Raw genomic sequence first — 19056 nt, forward strand, 5'->3', positions numbered from 1 at the left:
CTTTGTAGGTACCTTTAATATAGGTAGGAAAAATGGGTTGGCAAAAGTCAAAGAAATATTTTATAGTCTGAACTATCCAGTATCACAAGTTCACTGCCCAGACAACTCAATGCTGTGTTGTCTCCTCCAGCCCAGATGGAATACTTGCAGCTGGACTCCTTTCAACTTTTCCTTTTGCTTAAAAAGATTATCTGGGAGCTATTTCCATGGTCCCGATTTATCCAGAGGAAATGTTTATAGCAACTCTCCAGTGCTGCTGATTTCTGTGGCCAGGCTGGGCCAAGATCTCTGACCACTTCAGGAGAACCAGCTGCCACACATCTCAGAAGTTTCAAGGGAAAGTACAAGTCAATCCAGCTGCATGTTCTGCCATGGGGCGGGGCAGGGCAAGGGACAGCAGTTGCTGGGCTGAAAAGTCAGGGGAGCTGAAGTTCCAGAGTGTCCCTGAAAATGCTTGGCTGCCCTTTCAGCTGTGACCCACCAGCCAATCAAGACTCAGCCTCTATTGTAAAGCCTAGGAGAGCAGTAGCTATGGCAATGCAATGGGAACTGAGCCACAAAGTGCTGCTGTAAAATAGCAACTAGGTTACATGGGGAAAGAGGAGGGACAACAGATCTGAAGAGTCCAGAAAACATGGAGAGGAAAAGAGGCAGAAAAGAAGTTATTTATTACTAGCAGGTGGGAACTGAATGAGAGAGAGGCATCCTGATCTCATGAGGAAAGAATTTCTTGGCTGATCAGCCTTCAGCCATGTCCTTAAGAATCCAATGTATGCCTCAGGTGTACCACCTCTATCACTCCACTGGCCAGACAGCACAGAACCTTTCAAGACGTTTACAAAGCACTTATCTTGTCAACTGTTCTCACACTACCCAAGTGAGACCACACAGACCTGTTATAACTGCCATGAGGGAGAGCACAATGCTTCACTGGGTCATGTAAGGCTCTTCAATTCAAACACTGACTGTTCTCGCAACACAAACCCTTAAATCTGCAAATACATATGCCTGGAGAGAGCTCACGTACTAGCTTGGCAGTCACTGTTCCAGGTGTTAGAATAGCAGTTCACAGCTCAGCCCAACACTGAAAAGCAAGTTATTCTGCTGTGAGTTCCCAGTCACCAGCAAGCGGGACAGAAATGCTCATTTTAATCAGACACTTTTCTTGCAGATACCCAAGTTCAGCCCGTCAGCAAGAGGCTTCTTCCCAGGGCTGGATCAGAACTCCTGCCCAGCTGCTTTCTGTAGGGCATTACCAGGGGGAGATAGCCCCAGATTTCCTAGGAGCATTTTCATAAGGACATCCTAGTGACTCAGACAATGAAACGAGCTTCTGCAAGAACCCAAGTGGGTGCAGAAATTGCCCTAGTCCAGAAAGGCCAAGCTTCAAGCTGCTTTGTGTGGATCCCCTCCAACCCAAGTGATGCGTGAGGCTGAAAGGAACATCTGCACATTTTAAATGTTTTCACAGGTCATTCCTGAAAAGGCAACCCCTCCCTGCCCGGGACATGTGTACCGGGGTCACTCACTTCCCTGTTTTCATTGTTCCTTTAATTATTATGTCCCCACACTGTACACGGGCATACTAACTGTGCCAAGCTTAGGGAGGGTTGTCAAGAAATACTAGTATGGCCAGTAAGAAGCTCAGAGGGCCAGTACCACTGGGGGGCAGGGGAGGAGAAGCAAAGTGCTATACATTGGATAGTGCATCTCAAGTTTGGACTCAAAGCAGTGAATACAAGGATCAGAGTCTCTGAGGCTCACTGGTCTCCCCACGGCTGGGAACTTGTAAGACATGACTGCAGCCTCAGGGAAGGCAGAGGAGAAGATTATGATTCGGTAAGTACAAGATGCATGCTGGACCTGGACCACACTAGCCTGACAAAGCTGAGTCCAAAAAGAGGAGCCGCCACAGGACCCAGCTAACCATACAAGTTCAACCTGACCAGAGCATGGCTGAGAGTTCCATTCCTAGCTAGAGACTCCAAAGATGCAGGGGAACTTCACAGCCATCTCGGAGGGCTAGCTGCAGCTATACAAGTTCAAAGTGGAGTCTCAAATAGCCCAAAATCACAGGGCACCTGCTCAGCAACTTCTGAGCAGGCAACGCACTCAGTGCAAGAGGTGCTGATGCTACTCATAAATGACCCCTTTGGCAGAGGCTTGGAACTTGGCCCAGGTGGAGCTGTGACAAGTCCCTTTAGCCTGGTGACTTATGTAGCCCTTGTGACTGATGGCAGTGGGGAAAAGCCTAAAGGAATTACCCCACAAACCACTCTGGCTAGCTTCTGAACAAGAGCACCCCATAGTGCTGTCTTTCTGCAAAGCTGTCCTTAGGAGCACTATGTCCATAATAGCTATGTATGTACAGAGCCAGTATGCACCCTACTGCCAAACCTGCTTCCATCCTACCCCAACTTTAGCTGGCATGGCTAGCGAGGCACCATTCAAAACTGCAGATGCTCAAGTGAGGCACAAAAAGCATCTGACTCAGGTATTTGCAGTAGCACATGGGCCAGCATGGGGAGCCAGAGCAAGAAGAGAGCCAGCCAACTGCTGCGGCTGCTCCTCCCTCCCCATGGTCCAGGCCACCACATACGCAGGGATGGGATCAGCAATTCCTGGACCCCCATTTCCTCTGCTTCCTTTCTACCTCCTCCCTATTTTCTACTACACCAAAAAATTAAGTGGGCAACAAGGAGATGGGGTGGGGGATAGCTGGGAGGGGACATGTGATGGGGTGGGAACCAGTCATGGGCAGTGCTCTGGTGGAGCATAGATGAGTGCCAACCTGTTTTCCCCCCAATGTGCCCATTGGAAAGGGGTCACACACACTCCCACCCCCAGTGTTCACAGGCTGCAATTTCACTGCAGGGTTGACAACCTCAAACCACCAGTCCAAATCTAGATCTAAAACCCCAGAATAAACTTGATATTACATGCCCATTTGCCATATTAGTAATGCCCCACCCCTCACCTCTCTACATTCACCCCCTTCCCCTTCTATAAACTGCAGGCTGCTCAGGAATGAGTGGTGAGGTGTGTCTAATTCCCTCGAGCATCAGGAGTTGGATGATTACTTTAACTATTGCCCTTAAGTGTCAGACCTGTTACCCACTAGCCTCTCTAATGGAAGCCTCTGCTTTGTCTTTCCCATATAAGCTTGGAGTTTTCTGTGTGCTTCTCAATGCTGTAGACTGAGTAGTTTCTAATACTTTAGGTATCAAGTCTAAATGCTCGGTGCCCATTTGAGATTTTGGAGCCAACTAGTGATCTCTGTGATTCAGTATTCAAACAGGTAAAGTCGTGAGCAGGAAAGGTGTACTCACATTGCCTGGATGTCAGATGATCATTTATTCTCTGCTGCAGCCGCCTCCCCTTCTACCGAGACTCAATCACAGATTGATGTAAATGGCACACGTACACATTACAGCCATTTATAGGAACTAAAAGCCAATTGACTTACAAATGCAGAGGTTTTTAAAGACAGTCAAGTTAAAATAAGCTCCTTTTCAAGTGCACAAAATTTCACCCATTTCTGTGTAACCTTCCCTCTCCTTCCCACCAGTGTCTGCTACCTACCAGTACTCAACTCCTTCCTCAATACCCATTCCCCTTGCGTCCTTACAAGCCAAAGTACAGAGATGTCAGGTTCTTGTGGCTTCCTTACCATTCCCACTGGGTCTTCCCCGCACAGCTGCTGAGTGCTCACAGCAGCCCTGTAGCCCCATCAGAGGAAGCAGGAACACAGAGTTAGTGGACAGGCCAGAGGCAGCCCCACAGGACTTTGTCTTTCCTCCAACAGTAAAGTAAGTGGGGTAAGGCAGATGCAGCACAGAATGCCAGTCTCCCCCTCTGGCAGAAGGGCCAGAAAGTGGTGAAAAGGCCCTGCAGGACCAAATTTTAGTCACTTCTCTTCCTGGCTCCGGTGACTCCTAAACTGAGATTTCCTTTAGTTTCAGTTAAGGGACCTGTCATAGGCCTGTTCGAACGCACTCTCACAAAATAATACCGCTAAGTATCTATTAAAGTGCAATTCATTTTTAATTAGAGCTATGCAAACGTCCTGTTTGGACAAAATACCTACCACCTTCAAGAGAACAGCGGACTGACTGACATACATATAAGAAAATCTCTGGAGACCTGAGGGGACATTACCCCCAAATTCATGAGTCTGATCACAGAGGAGCAGGGCTGCACTACAACGAAACAGAAGAAGAGCATGGATGAGTCTGCCAGTGAGAGTGACTCTGAACTTAGTGTAGAAGGCTATACCAGCTCAGAAACTGAGAATTGCCACTCAAAGCCTTCCAACCTGCCACCAGAGAGGTCAGGTTTCCATCTCAGTTCCCATCCAGCCCCATCACTGCAATATTTTAGCACCTCAAACATCATTTATCTTCAACACACATGTAAGGTAGGACAGTGCTACTATGCTCATTTGACAGATGGGGAACTGCAGCACAGAGACACTAAGTGAATACCCTAAGATCACACAGGAAATCTGTGGAAGAGGTGGCAACAGAACTCAGATCTCTTGAGTCTCAATCCAGTGCCACCTTAACCACAAGGTCATCCTCTCTTGATTGTTAAGCATTTTCAAAATTGAAGTGCTAGACAAACTCCAAAGCCGTTATTTATTTATTTATTTATTTTTCTTTTAAATGAAGTCTCTGTTTTTCCAAACCAGGAGGGAGAACAACTTCAACCTTATGCGCAGAGCTAGGTTAGCATTGGAACGGTCAGGGGCAACGAAGAAGCAAGCTGAGAAACGCCATGCTGGGTTATTCTCTAAGTAACTGCAGAAGGTGAAAGTACATCAGCCAAATGGAAAAGGCTCAAACTAACAAGGAAAAAAATGGCTTCCCATTTCCATGAGGGTATAAACAAAGCAGAGGAGAGGAGAGAAGTTACATAGTGGTCTGCGTCCCACTGGAGAGCAGGATTTGTGAGCATACATAACAATCCTTCACACGGAGTTGCAAAACTTGCTTTTAAATTCTCTCAAGTGTATCTGGGAATAAAGATGGAAACAGTTTCCTTCCTAGACCTAACAAAGGTGGTTCCCTCAGACCATGGTTGGTATTTACCAGTGAAGCTCTTTGGGAGGCCTAAAGCTGATTGAGTGGGGGGACCAGTGCCTTTCATCCAGGGAGGGAAGGAGAGAAATCAATTTTTCCAGAGGGAAAATGTATCTTTTTCATATTTGTGGGGATGGGACCACCTGTGACCACCAGGTTAGAAGTATACTTACTATCACCAAGGATCAGCTCAACTTCCTCATCTGCATCAGAATCCTCATCTTCACCTTCATCCCCCTCTTCCAGCAAGTTGGCAAGCTCCTCATCATCAGAGGGAGCGAAATCATTGTCTCCATCCTCACCAGCATTCTCATTATTCTCATCCTCCTCCAGCTCGGCCTCCAGCAGCTGGTCAGTGTCTAGTTCATCAAGGTCATCTGTATCATCATCGTCTTCATCATCATCCTCTTCCTCTTGTTCTTCTTCCTCCTGCAGCGACAGCAAAAGAGCCCATTAGGACATGCAAAAGTATATGGGGACTCTACTGAGGGAAATGCATACCTCCCCAAACTAAAGGTCACCCAACATTATTTGTAAACTCTACCGTCTTCACCCTTAAATCACAATACATGCTAGATTGACAGTCCTGGAGAAGTCCTTGTTACCCATAAAACAGGTGTAACATCGCACGCCTCCGCCCCATGATGTTACTTGCCAACATGCCTCACACGGATCTGCAGAGGCACATAGTTCAGTCCCAGCTCGATACAATCCCTGGCCTCATGCCAGGCTTACACAGACAGCTGTTCCTTCACAATTGGTCTGAGACCATTAATTCAGTCAGAGAAACTGGAATTGGTCACTGCTGACCAGGATGAAATTTGAGGTCCAGTGAAAATCTCTATTATCCCATTACCAAACCACGAGCCATTCAATTCAACCATGAAGCCTCAGATTATAAATTCTTTTAAAGTGGCTCAGCAGTCTCACTACTGAAATTTACACTGTGAATCGGAGTCTCCATTCTACCAGTGTGCTGAATGAACAGCTTAAAGAGGAGAAAACAATCATCAGAATTTTAGTTTGTGTTTAGTTATTGAATTTCTTATTCCATAAATTAAACCCTTTCCAGCCTGAATGCCATTTCTGGTATAAGCATGGTTTTATGAGTGGGATGAGGCGAATGGTAGCACTCAGTGATCCTTGCGCACAACTGAGAGGATACCAGCTGCACCAACAAGTCTCTGAATTTCAGTCCCCTTTTAGTATTCTTGCACATATATCACACCCACCCACACCCCTCTTCTCCGATGGAATATTTTCACATGGCAGGAAAAGTACCTCCCTGAACCATGGAGTCTGAGGGGATATATGGGACACACCTTGCAAGATTATAAAGCAGCTGGGGAATATTTGACAAACCCATCAGAGACAGATACTCAACCCTGCCTCTTTCTTGTGGCATTGACAGATTTTGGTTGGTTTCATTTTCAGAATTATGCTAAGGGAAGAGAAGCCCCATCTTCTTTGCTCCCCCACACCACATTTTTTTTTTAAGGCTGTCTAATACACATACATACAAATGGTATTATGACTAAAAGCAGTAGGTAAATGTTCTCCAAAGCATGTGCATCCACAGCATAAAGGGGTACTGAGCTTACCGTCCACAGCTGGAAATTTAGGAATAGCAGCAAGCCCTGACATTCTATCCATCCACTGAGCTCTATTATTTTTAGATTCATGAAAGGCCTCCAAAGTATGTCTCACTCACTGGAAGTATTTACATAATTTAAAATCGGATGGATAAAAATAGATGTTAATAATAAAGAAAAAAATGATTTTAAAAAATCTAGTTTATTTAAATACATTTTTCTTTTTCAAAATCAACCTGTTTAAAATTCAGTTTGAAATAACCTAGGTAAAGGCCTAAATTTACTATAAACTATTAAAATCATTTAAATAAATAAAAAAAACAATATGCTATATCAATAAGCCCTCCTTCAATTTCAATGAGTTAAAAGGTGCGGCTTTAATATGTATGTATAGAATCAGGGGGGAATATCTAATTTTTGAGGTCAACTTGACTTTTATAAATATGTCACATCATGTACTATATTATTGTCAACCTTTACAACTGAATGAATGCTAATATTTACATTTTTCCAAAAGTACTTTTGGTTTGCTGTGCAGAATTAACCTTAATTACTTTTGGTTTCAGTTTAGCTGACGGGTGGACAGATTTATTTTTTAATTCATTTGAGCTAGTTCAGGGGTTGGCAACCTTTCAGAAGTGGTGTGCCTAGGGTTACCATATTTAACAAATAAAAAAAGAGGACCCTCCACGGGGCCCTGGCCTCACCCATTTCCCACCCCCAACCCCGCCCCAAACTCCACCCCTTCCTCGCCCAACCCCACCCTAACTCCGCCCCCTCCTCCCTCCCACTCCCAGCCACGCGAAAAGGGCTGCCCGAGCGCTACCGGCTTCACGGTTTGCCAGGTAGCCCCCAGACCCTGCGCCCCCGGCCGGCGCTTCCCCAGCGCAGCTGGAGCCCGGGAGGGGAAGCGCCCAGCCGGGGGCGCAGGGTCTGGAGGCTGCCCGGCAAACCATGAAGCCGGTAGCGCTTGGGCTTCAGGCAGCCCCCTTGCCTCCGGACCCCAGCCACCGGCCGGGCACTTTCCCTCCCGGGCTCCGGTGGCGCAGGGTCTGGAGGCATGGGGGCTGCCCAAAGCCCGTAGCGCTCAGCTCTTAAACAGAGCCGAAGAGTCAGGGGAGGAGCAGAGCCGCCGCGGGAGGGGAAGTACCCGGCCGGCATTTTCCCGGACATGTTCGGCTTTTTGGCAATTCCCCCCGGACGGGGGTTTGATTGCCGAAAAGTCGGACATGTCCAGGAAAAACCGGACGTATGGTAACCCTCGGTGTGCCGAGTCTTCATTTATTCACTCTCATTTAAGGTTTTGCGTGCCAGTAATACATTTTAACATTTAAAGAAGGTCTCTTTCTATAAGTCTATAATATATAACTAAACTGTTGTTGTATGTAAAGTAAATAAGGTTTTTAAAATGTTCAAGAAGCTTCATTAAAAATTAAATTAAAATGCAGAGCCCCCTGGACCAGTGTCCAGGTACCTAACCGGGCAGTGTGAATGCCACTGAAAATCAGCTCACGTGCCGCCTTCGGCACCCGTGCCATAGGTTGCCTACCCTGAGCTAGTTCAAAGTTGAGATGCTAATTGGGAGCTGAAAAAGCAGGAAAGCTTGTTTTACTCTTCAAATCAATGAATAAAAACCAAATAGCAGAAGATGAGCTTTACTAATTCTAAAACCAAGAGACCAGATTTTCAAGGGTATTTAGGCACCTAGACGCAGACAGGCGCCTAGTATGTTGTTCTAAAGCACCCAACTTCTACTGATTTCAATTCCAATTGTTTTCAATAGGAGTTAGGTACCTAATCTGTTTAAGCATTTTTGAAACTCGCACTAGAAATCTATTGCCACTTTTAGGCACTAAAATACCTTTGAATATCTGGCCCACCATGATGAGAAACCATCAGTCAATTCACTAACTACAGTATATACTTCCATTGTTTAATAAATCAGTTTTAAATGCAAAATATGCTTTAATAAACTTCGTTTTTTCTTATGCATCCAATACATTTAGGGTTGTTTTATTTAACTAAAAAACAATTTTAAAATGCTGGTTTTGTGCATTTTTAATTGAATTCCAATTTCCATCCAAATGCAGCTTTACACAAAACATGAGTAAACAAAATCATCTAGTAAATAAGTAATGACAGTTTTCAGAGTAACAGCCGTGTTAGTCTGTATCCGCAAAAAGAAGAACAGGAGTACTTGTGGCACCTTAGAGACTAACAAATTTATAAGAGCATAAGCTTTCGTGGACTACAGCCCACTTCTTCGGATGCATATAGAATGGAACATATATTGAGGAGATATATATACACACATACAGAGAGCATAAACAGGTGGGAGTTGTCTTACCAACTCTGAGAGGCCAATTAATTAAGAGAAAAAAAACTTTTGAAGTGATAATCAAGCTAGCCCAGTACAGACAGTTTGATAATAAGTGTGAGAGTACTTACAAGGGGAGATAGAGTCAATGTTTGTAATGGCTCAGCCATTCCCAGTCCTTATTCAAACCGGAGTTGATTGTGTCTAGTTTGCATATCAATTCTAGCTTGATTATCACTTCAAAAGTTTTTTTTCTCTTAATTAATTGGCCTCTCAGAGTTGGTAAGACAACTCCCACCTGTTTATGCTCTCTGTATGTGTGTATATATATCTCCTCAATATATGTTCCATTCTATATGCATCCGAAGAAGTGGGCTGTAGTCCACGAAAGCTTATGCTCTAATAAATTTGTTAGTCTCTAAGGTGCCACAAGTACTCCTGTTCTTTTTTTAAATAAGTAATGAGTCTCACAACCTTTTCTAATAATAAAAAAGGTAAAAATTAAGAGTACATGGAGTTATAGAATTGCTTCAATGTGTATAGATATAGTTTATCCTAGCTGTTAGCAAAAAGAACCACCAAAGGCTACATTTAACTGCAAACCAACAGATTTTAATATTTATATCAACTAATGAGAATGAACCTTTAAGAAAGTAACTAAAAAGTACCAGTGCAAAATAAGATTAAAATCAATTATTTAAATCAAGGTTTCTTGCTTGCCAGTTTAAATCATGATTAAAATCTGTGATTTAAGTCAGTCCACCCTGATTTTAACACAGCACAACAATACTGTCTCAGCTACGCAGATATCTCCCCAACCCCAGTAAGGCAGACTCATTTCTCAAGTCTCCCATTCAGGCTACAGTCTGAGGAAAGCAATGAGCCTTACACTGTCTCATGAAAGTCAACAAATTCTGGTTGTGATGAACTAATGGAGGAACAAGCCCCAGAGCCAAGAGGCCTGCATGGAGAACACCTTTATCCAGTCCCTAAATGTACAAGTTTTTTTAGGGCAGCCAGCAGATACTAAATAACTATTTGAAAGCATATGCAGTATTGTTATAATCACGTTGGTCCCAGGATATTAGAGAGACAAGGTGACTGAGGTAATCTCTTTTATTGGACCAAATTTTGTTGATGACAGAGAGAAGCTTTTGAGCTTACACAAAGAAGAGCTTCATGTAAGCTCGAAAGCTTGTCTCTCTCACCAACAGAAGTTGGTCCAATAAAATATATTACTTCCCCTACCTTGTCTATCTGAAAGCAGATATTCTCAAACTGTGATCTACCCTTGCCAGTGGGCCACAGAAGGAAACGTTTTGAGACCCAAGCCATAGGGGGCTAGGGTGCTGAGAAGGGAGGTAATTCATGAAAGGAGTGCTGCAAAGGGTGGAACAGTTGGAGAATCTCAGGTCTAGGTGGACCAAGTGAAAGTGCCCTATCTGATCTGACAAAGAGGAGCACCTCAAGTAACAGAATCAAACCATACAAAGCTTTAGGCCCAGATTTGTAAAGGTATTCAGGAGTTGCTGTGCTCAATGATGAAACATCTAACTGATTTAAGAGCCTAAATCTCATTTTCAAAACGAATTTAGGCAGTTAAGAGCCTAAATCACATTGACAGCCAATGGGATTTTGGCTCCTAAATGCCTAAATCCCTTTTTAAAATGAGATTTAGGCATTGCAACACTGAGTGCAGCAATGTCTAAATACCTATTAAAATCTATGCCTTAAAGATCCAAAGGCAGCACTCTGAATTGTACACAGAAACAAAATGTCAGCCAGTACAACTCTGAAGAATAGATGTAACATGGTACCCCCACTAAACACCAGGCAGCTGGATTCTGCGTTTCTGTCTGAGCAGTCTTTAAGCCTAACTCTTTGTACAGGACAATGTAGTAATCCAATCTATAAGTGAAAGGCCTAGCTAACTGTGGCAAGGTCTGCACTAGTAAGAGTGAAAATGGTTGCAATTTTCTAGCCAAACTAACTGAGGACAAGGGTTTCAGTCCTGGGTGACAGGACTCATTTTACAGGCCCTTCGCCTGGGGCCTAAGGCCTTGGGCTTCAGCTTTGGCCTCCTGCCCAGGGTGGTGGGGCTTGGGCCCCGCCACCTGAGGCAGAGGGGTTCAGGCGGTCTTAGGCTTCGGTCCCCACTCCTGGGGTCACGTAGTAATTTTTGTTGTCAGAAGGGGGGTGCAGTGCAATGAAGTTTGAGAACCCATCTATCAGACCATTACTTGGTCTGAGTTCAGACCAGCTGATTCTAATGCAGGCCTTCACCTTCATCAGGTGAGACCATCCAGGTCTCAGAGAAAAGACAAAGCTTTGTCATCCATATGCAAATTAAAATCACACCCCCAACCATGTGACAATCTTCCCCAATGACCACCATACACACTGGACGGGAGTGACAGACAGAACAGAACTCTGCAACTCTGCAAGAGAGGGTGTTCTGGGCAGAAGAGCAAATTACCCTCTGGGATCTGAGAAGAACCAGCAAAGCCAGAATCTAACACCGTCAAGGTCCCCAACTTAGCTGGCCAACCCTCATGGTCAAAGGAAATTGTGAACAGATCTAGAAGAATCAAAATGCACACCTGTCTCCACTGGAGATAAACTAACGAAACTTGTGTGTCTGCAGTATAACCGGGTCTGCATCTGAGGAAGGAGAAATTCAACACTCTGAAGAAACAGGGCAAATCAGGATGAGAGGTAAGGGGCCCAATTTTCAAATATGGGTTAAGCACCTTACAATCACCCATTTTAGGTAGTTACATCCTGGTTTAGGCAGCTAGGTCACCACACCGATGCCTAAAATGGGGATTTAGGTGCTTAACTTTGATAACTGGGCATTAAGGTTGGGACCTCTACAAGCATCTAAGTAATTTAGGTGCACAAATGCCATTGACTTTCAATGGGACTTGTGCTCCTAAGTCACGTACATGCTTTTGAAAATCCTACTTCAAATGACTTGTCAAAGGTCATATATGCCTCTTTTTGCTCTATAAATCTAAATAAAAACGCCACATTAGTGATAGAGATAAGAATACACCAGGAGTCACAATCACCACTAGACAATGCTGCTTCCCTTAAAAATGCTGTAGTAAGTTAAAACAGGAAGAGGTTCTGTTTATGAATAATGAACATTTTTATTGAACGTCAGCGTTTGCAAACAGGGGCTGCTAACAGGGAGTTTCGCAAGGGAGTTTGGAAGGGGAGTGGGAAGGGGGCGAGGGTCCCTTGCTGGTTCTGTTTTCCCTTTATTCCCCTTAAAACCTAAACTTCTTGCTTAAACAACCCTTTCAGTGGACAGGGGGCTGCAGACGGGAGTTTGACAGAGGGAGGCTTACGATGGTTAGGAAGACCCGCAACAACTGTGCCATCACTGCTTCTGTCTCCTTCACCTGTGCCTGTAGCCAGACAGAGCGCCTGAGCATGGATGCTTCTACCCAGATCCTGGTGTGGTTTTGCAGGGACTGTAACTTGCAATTTCCACTTACTGATATCCAGGCTGGGGGGACCATCCAATGTGAAAGGTGCCTGCTGGTGGAATCTCTCAGGTAGCAGGTGGGAGAGCTACAGGAGGAGGTGGCTAGGTTGAGGAGCATCCAAATCCATGAGCAATACCTGGACAGTGTCCATGTGGAGACAGCTGAGGTAGCTGTCCCAGTACATATGACTGCTGATACTCCACTAGTGGAGGAGAAAATGGCTCAGGGTGGACACTGGCAGCTGGTTACTTCTGGCAGAAGGTAGTGCTCCACCCCTGCTCCGAACCCTCCCGCTGCGGTAATAGGTAACCGTTATGCTCTTCTTGATACAGGAAAGAAGGAATCACCCCCTACAGTAAAGGAGGAGAAGCCTCGTACCCCTAAGGCTGGGAGGTGTGCTGCCACCACTGCGAATAGGAAACGTAGGGTAGCGGTGGTCGGAGACTCTCTGCTGAGGGGGACGGAGGCGCCCATCTGTCGCCCTGACATTTCACCTCGGGAGGTATGCTGCCTGCCGGGAGCCCGTATCCGAAATGTTACGGAGGCATTGTCGAGGATTATCCAGCCCTCTGACTACTACCCCATGCTACTCATCCAAATGATACTGTGCGGTGTGACACTGAGCGGATCAAGAGTGACTACAGGGCTCTGGGAGTATGGGTGAAGGAGTTTGGAGCGCAGGTGGTATTCTCTTCGATTCTTCCTGTCAAAGGTAGGGACCCGGGCAGAGACAGATGCATCATGGAGGTGAATGCCTGGCTGCGAAGATGTCGTCGCCATAAGGGCTTTGGCTTCCTAGACCACGGGATGCTATTCGAGGAAGGACAGCTAGGCAGAGATTGTGTTCACCTTTCAAAGAGGGGAAAGACCCTATTTGGACACAAACTGGCTAACCTAGTGAGGAGGGCTTTAAACTAGGTTCGACGGGGACAGGTGAGCAAAGCCCACAGGTAAGTGGGGAACATGGAGACCTGGAAGATGGGTCAGAAACGAGAGGGAGCGTGGGCTATATCGGCAGAGAGAAAGGAGGGTCAGGACAAAACTGGGAGGAAAGATCAAACCAGTATCTTAGATGCCTATATACAAATGCGAGAAGTATGGGTAATAAGCAGGAAGAACTGGAAATGCTAATAAATAAATACAACTATGACATTGTTGGCATCACTGAAACTTGATGGGATAATACACATGATTGGAATGTTGGTGTGGATGGGTACAGCTTGCTCAGGAAGGACAGACAGGGGAAAAAGGGAGGAGGTGTTGCCTTATATATTAAAAAGGTACACACTTGGACTGAGGTAGAGATGGACATAGGAGATGGAAGTGTTGAGAGTCTCTGGGTTAGGCTAAAAGGGGCAAAAAACAAGGGAAATGTCATGCTAGGCGTCTACTACAGGCCACCTAACCAGGTAGAAGAGGTGGATGAGGCTTTTTTTAAACAACTAACAAAATCATCCAAAGCCCAAGATTTGGTGGTGATGGGGGACTTCAACTATCCGGATATATGTTGGGAAAATAACACAGCGGGGCACAGACTATCCAACAAATTCTTGGACTGCATTGCAGACAACTTTTTATTTCAGAAGGTTGAAAAAGCTACTGGGGGGAAGCTGTTCTAGACTTGATTTTAACAAATAGGGAGGAACTCATTGAGAATTTGAAAGTAGAAGGCAGCTTGGGTGAAAGTGAGCATAAAATCATAGAGTTTGCAATTCTAAGGAAGGGTAGAAGGGAGAACAGCAAAATAGAGACAATGGATTTCAGGAAGGCGGATTTTGGTAAGCTCAGAGAGCTGATAGGTAAGGTCCCATGGGAATCAAGACTGAGGGGAAAAACAACTGAGGAGAGTTGGCAGTTTTTCAAAGGGACACACTATTAAGGGCCCAAAAGCAAGCTATTCCGCTGGTTAGGAAAGAGAAAATGTGGCAAAAGACCACCTTGGCTTAACCACAAGATCTTGCATGATCTAAAAAATAAAAAGGAGTCATATAAAAAATGGAAACTAGGACAGATTACAAAGGATGAATATAGGCAAACAACACAGGAATGCAGGGGCAAGATTAGAAAGGCAAAGGCACAAAATGAGCTCAGACTAGCTACAGGAATAAAGGGAAACAAGAAGACTTTTTATCAATACATTAGAAGCAAGAGGAAGACCAAAGACAGTGTAGGCCCACTGCTTAGTGAAGAGGGAGAAACAGTAACAGGAAACTTGGAAATGGCAGAGATGCTTAATGACTTCTTTGTTTCAGTCTTCACCGAGAAGTCTGAAGGAATGCCTAATATAGTGAATACTAATGGGAAGGGGGTAGGTTTAGCAGATAAAATAAAAAAAGAACAAGTTAAAAATCACTTAGAAAAGTTAGATGCCTGCAAGTCACCAGGGCCTGATGAAATGCATCCTAGAATACTCAAGGAGCTAATAGAGGAGGTATCTGAGCCTCTAGCTATTATCTTTGGAAAATCATGGGAGACGGGAGAGATTCCAGAAGACTGGAAAAGGGCAAATATAGTGCCCATCTATAAAAAGGGAAATAAAAACAACCCAGGAAACTACAGACCAGTTAGTTTAACTTCTGTGCCAGGGAAGATAATGGAGCAAGTAATTAAGGAAATCATCTGCAAACACTTGGAAGGTGGTAAGGTGATAGGGAACAGCCAGCATGGATTTGTAAAGAACAAATCATGTCAAACCAATCTGATAGCTTTCTTCGATAGGATAACGAGTCTTGTGGATAAGGGAGAAGCGTGGATGTGGTATACCTAGACTTTAGTAAGGCATTTGATACGGTCTTGCATGATATTCTTATCGATAAACTAGGCAAATACAATTTAGATGGGGCTACTATAAGGTGGGTGCATAACTGGCTGGATAACCGTACTCAGAGAGTTGTTATTAATGGTTCCCAATCCTGCTGGAAAGGCATAACGAGTGGGGTTCCGCAGGGGTCTGTTTTGGGACCGGCTCTGTTCAATATCTTCATTAACGACTTAGATATTGGCATAGAAAGTACGCTTATTAAGTTTGCGGATGATACCAAACTGGGAGGGATTGCAACTGCTTTGGAGGACAGGGTCATAATTCAAAATGATCTGGACAAATTGGAGAAATGGTCTGAGTTAAACAGGATGAAGTTTAACAAAGACAAATGCAAAGTGTTCCACTTAGGAAGAAAATATCAGTTTCACACATACAGAATGGGAAGAGACTGTCTAGGAAGGAGTACGGCAGAAAGGGATCTAGGGGTTATAGTGGACCACAAGCTAAATATGAGTCAACAGTGTGATGCTGTTGCAAAAAAAGCAAACATGATTCTGGGATGTATTAACAGGTGTGTTGTGAGCAAGACACGAGAAATCATTCTTCCACTCTACTCTGCTCTGGTTAGGCCTCAGCTGGAGTATTGTGTCCATTTCTGGGCACCGCATTTCAAGAAAGATGTGGAGAAATTGGAAAGGGTCCAGAGAAGAGCAACAAGAATGATTAAAGGTCTTGAGAACATGACCTATGAAGGAAGGCTGAAGGAATTGGGTTTGTTTAGTTTGAAAAAGAAAAGACTGAGAGGGGACATGATAGCAGTTTTCAGGTATCTAAAAGAGTGTCATAAGGAGGAGGGAGAAAACTTGTTCACCTTAGCCTCTAAGGATAGAACAAGAAGCAATGGGCTTAAACTGCAGCAAGGGAGGTCTAGGTTGGACATTAGGAAAAAGTTCCTGTCAGGGTGGTTAAACACTGGAATAAATTGCCTAGGGAGGTTGTGGAATCTCCATCTCTGGAGATATTTAAGAGTAGGTTAGATAAATGTCTATCAGGGATGGCTAGACAGTATTTGGTCCTGCCATGTAGGCAGGGGACTGGACTTGATGACCTCTCGAGGTCCCGTCCAGTCCTAGAATCTATGAAAAACCTTCATAGCACTGTACCAACATTTCTCCTCAGCATCCCTGTGGTATAAATAGGTAACATGCATAGGCTACAATGGGAAATCCATTGTAATACACAAAGACATAGAGAATCAGCTCTTCCTGATAATCAAAATATATGCAGAACCACTCTAATCTATGGCCCTTGTGGTTCATGCATAAAATGCCTGCCCCACTTTTCTACGGATATTTAATAGGAAAGTGCTGACTTTACTTGGCTTCAACAAAAGCCCCTGCAGGAGATTTGTAGTGTACACTACTAGCCTTAACTGTGTTATAAGGTGAACAGGAAACAAGCTGAAATAATAATTAAAGAGCATGGTAAAAAGAGACCCTGCCCAACGTTACCAAAAATAGTGTCTACACACAGATTTGAACTGTTTTAGTGAAAGTGGTGCAAACCCCTGTGTGGACACAGGTAGTGTTGTAAGCAAGACACGAGAAGTAATTCTTCCGCACTACTCTACGCTGATTAAGCCTCAACTGGAGTATTGTGTCCAGTTCTGGGCATCACATTTCAGGAAGGATGTGGACAAATTGGAGAGAATCCAGAGAAGAGCAACAAAAATGATTAAAGGTCTAGAAAACAAGACTTATGAGGGAAGATTGAAAAAATTGGGTTTGTTTAGTCTGGAAAAGAGAAGACAGAGGGGACATGGTAACAATTTTCAAGTATGTAAAAGGTTGTTACAAGGAGGAAGAAGGAGAATTGTTCTCCTTAACCTCTGAGAATAGGACAAGAAGCAATGGGCTTAAATTGAAGCAAGGGAGGTTTAGGTTGGACATTAGGAAAAACTTCCCAACTGTCAAAGTGGTTAAGCACTGGAATAAATTGCCTGGGGAGGTTGTGGAATCTCCATCATTGGAGATTTTTAAGAGAAGGTTAGACAAACACCTGTCAGGGATGGTCTAGGTAATACTTTGTCCCGCCATGAGTGCAGGGGACTAGACTAGATGACCTCTCAAGGCCCTTCCAGTCCTATAATTCTATGACACTTATTTCAAGTTAGTTTAACCTGTTCCTAACTGACTAAAGCTAAACTGAAATAAGAGTGTCCACGCAGGCGTTTGTATCAGTTTAATTAAAACGTTTTAAAATCAATCACACCTTAAAACTAAATTGGTGAACTCTGCATATAAACTAGTGTGGCAATGGCAGTACCAGCTTCCTAACAAAGCTCTCCTTTAGCAAGGGCAGATCAGCATTTGTAATCAAGCTGATACAAGACTGGAATGAAACGGAAGGCATCATGAACTTTGCTCACAGAAACTCCCTTCCTCCTGAAGTCCAGCATCCCCATACCAGCAACACCCATGGAAGGTGCACTTCACTTTAGAGTCAAGTATAATAATAATAGGATTCCATATGATTTAACACCCTTATTGGCCCATGCTAGTACAACATCAAGCTTCAAAAATACAACTAATAGGTCCAATTAGGCTGGCCTGGAGTAGCTCATCAAGATGGGTATCACCTTCAGCTCCAGAATTTCATCTTTTATTTAAAAAAATTAAGTCTCTAGCCCTTATGGTTGTAAAGAACCACCTTTAAAATATGACCTGAGTGTAAAAAGACACAGGTGATATCTGCCCGAGTCCTCAGACAGCCAGAAATGAGAGGTCTATAGGAAGGATTATTGTTCCGATTCATCACAGTTGGGTATTGACAATGAAGCCTAATGACAACTTTAAATGCCAACATTGTTTCTTTTTCTTGTACAATTTTAATCAGAGGTGAACTAAAATCTTACTATTTTTTGGTAACCGATCTTACCCCTGAAAACTAGATTGCAAAAATAAGTGAACCAAGAGGGATTATTATTATTACTATGATTCATGAATTCCCAAAAATCAGTTATTCACAGTATCCCCTAGTCATTAGTACAAGTTAGCGAAATGCTACTGTATTTCTAACTCAAACATGGAGATAATGAAAAGCAAGCTGCCCCACTAGCACACAAGATGCCATGTACAACCTCAACATATATATATTTTCTTAAACAAAAACCTTAAGTTTCATTCGTTCTATTCCAGGTACTGCTGTTGTTATGATGGAAGAATAGCAGTGCTATTCACATCTGCTTTGGGGATGAATCAGGGTTGTGTAGTGCACAAGACTATTGTCTGTAGAAAATCTGCCTCATTTGTTGCAAAAGCTGGAAGGTGTGTAGTGAACGAGGCAAGAGATTGCAAGAAGTAAAAGAACAGTCTCATGATAAAGGCAGCTGAATGCTGCTCAAGAGAATTGGACCATCCCTGCCTCTGCCACAGAATTCCTATGTGATGGTAGGCAAGTCACTTAATCCAAACTCATCACGTGATCACTATTACTAATTGCATGTTCCGCATTTTCTGGGTGTCTGACTTGACACCCTGAGGACTAGTCTGCAGAAGTGCTGAGCACTCAAAGCTGCAACTGAAATCAGTGGGATCTGTTTTGAACATTAAAGTGTTATAAAATGCTAAGTGCTGTGAAAAATCAGGTCCTAGAGGTCTCAAATTGGGCAGCCAAAATGAGTGGATCGTTTTGACCTTAATCTCTGTGCCTCAGTTCCCCATCTGTAAAATGTGGATAGTACCGCCTCACCTCACAGGGGTGGGGTGAAAATAAATTCATTAATGTTTATGAAGCACTCAGATATTGTAGT

General features: G+C 44.0%; 1 protein-coding gene across 1 annotated transcript in view; it reads right to left on the reverse strand.

Moving 5' to 3' along the window:
• Positions 1-19056, reverse strand: part of DCAF1 (DDB1 and CUL4 associated factor 1) — a 113703-nt gene that overhangs the window by 2109 nt on the left and 92538 nt on the right. The window contains exon 23 of the mRNA XM_034775400.1: positions 5255-5510. Coding sequence (XP_034631291.1) covers positions 5255-5510 — 256 coding nt within the window. The remainder of the gene's footprint in view (positions 1-5254; positions 5511-19056) is intronic.

Source organism: Trachemys scripta, chromosome 7 (genome assembly GCF_013100865.1).
Source record: "Trachemys scripta elegans isolate TJP31775 chromosome 7, CAS_Tse_1.0, whole genome shotgun sequence".
NCBI lineage: Eukaryota > Metazoa > Chordata > Testudines > Emydidae > Trachemys > Trachemys scripta.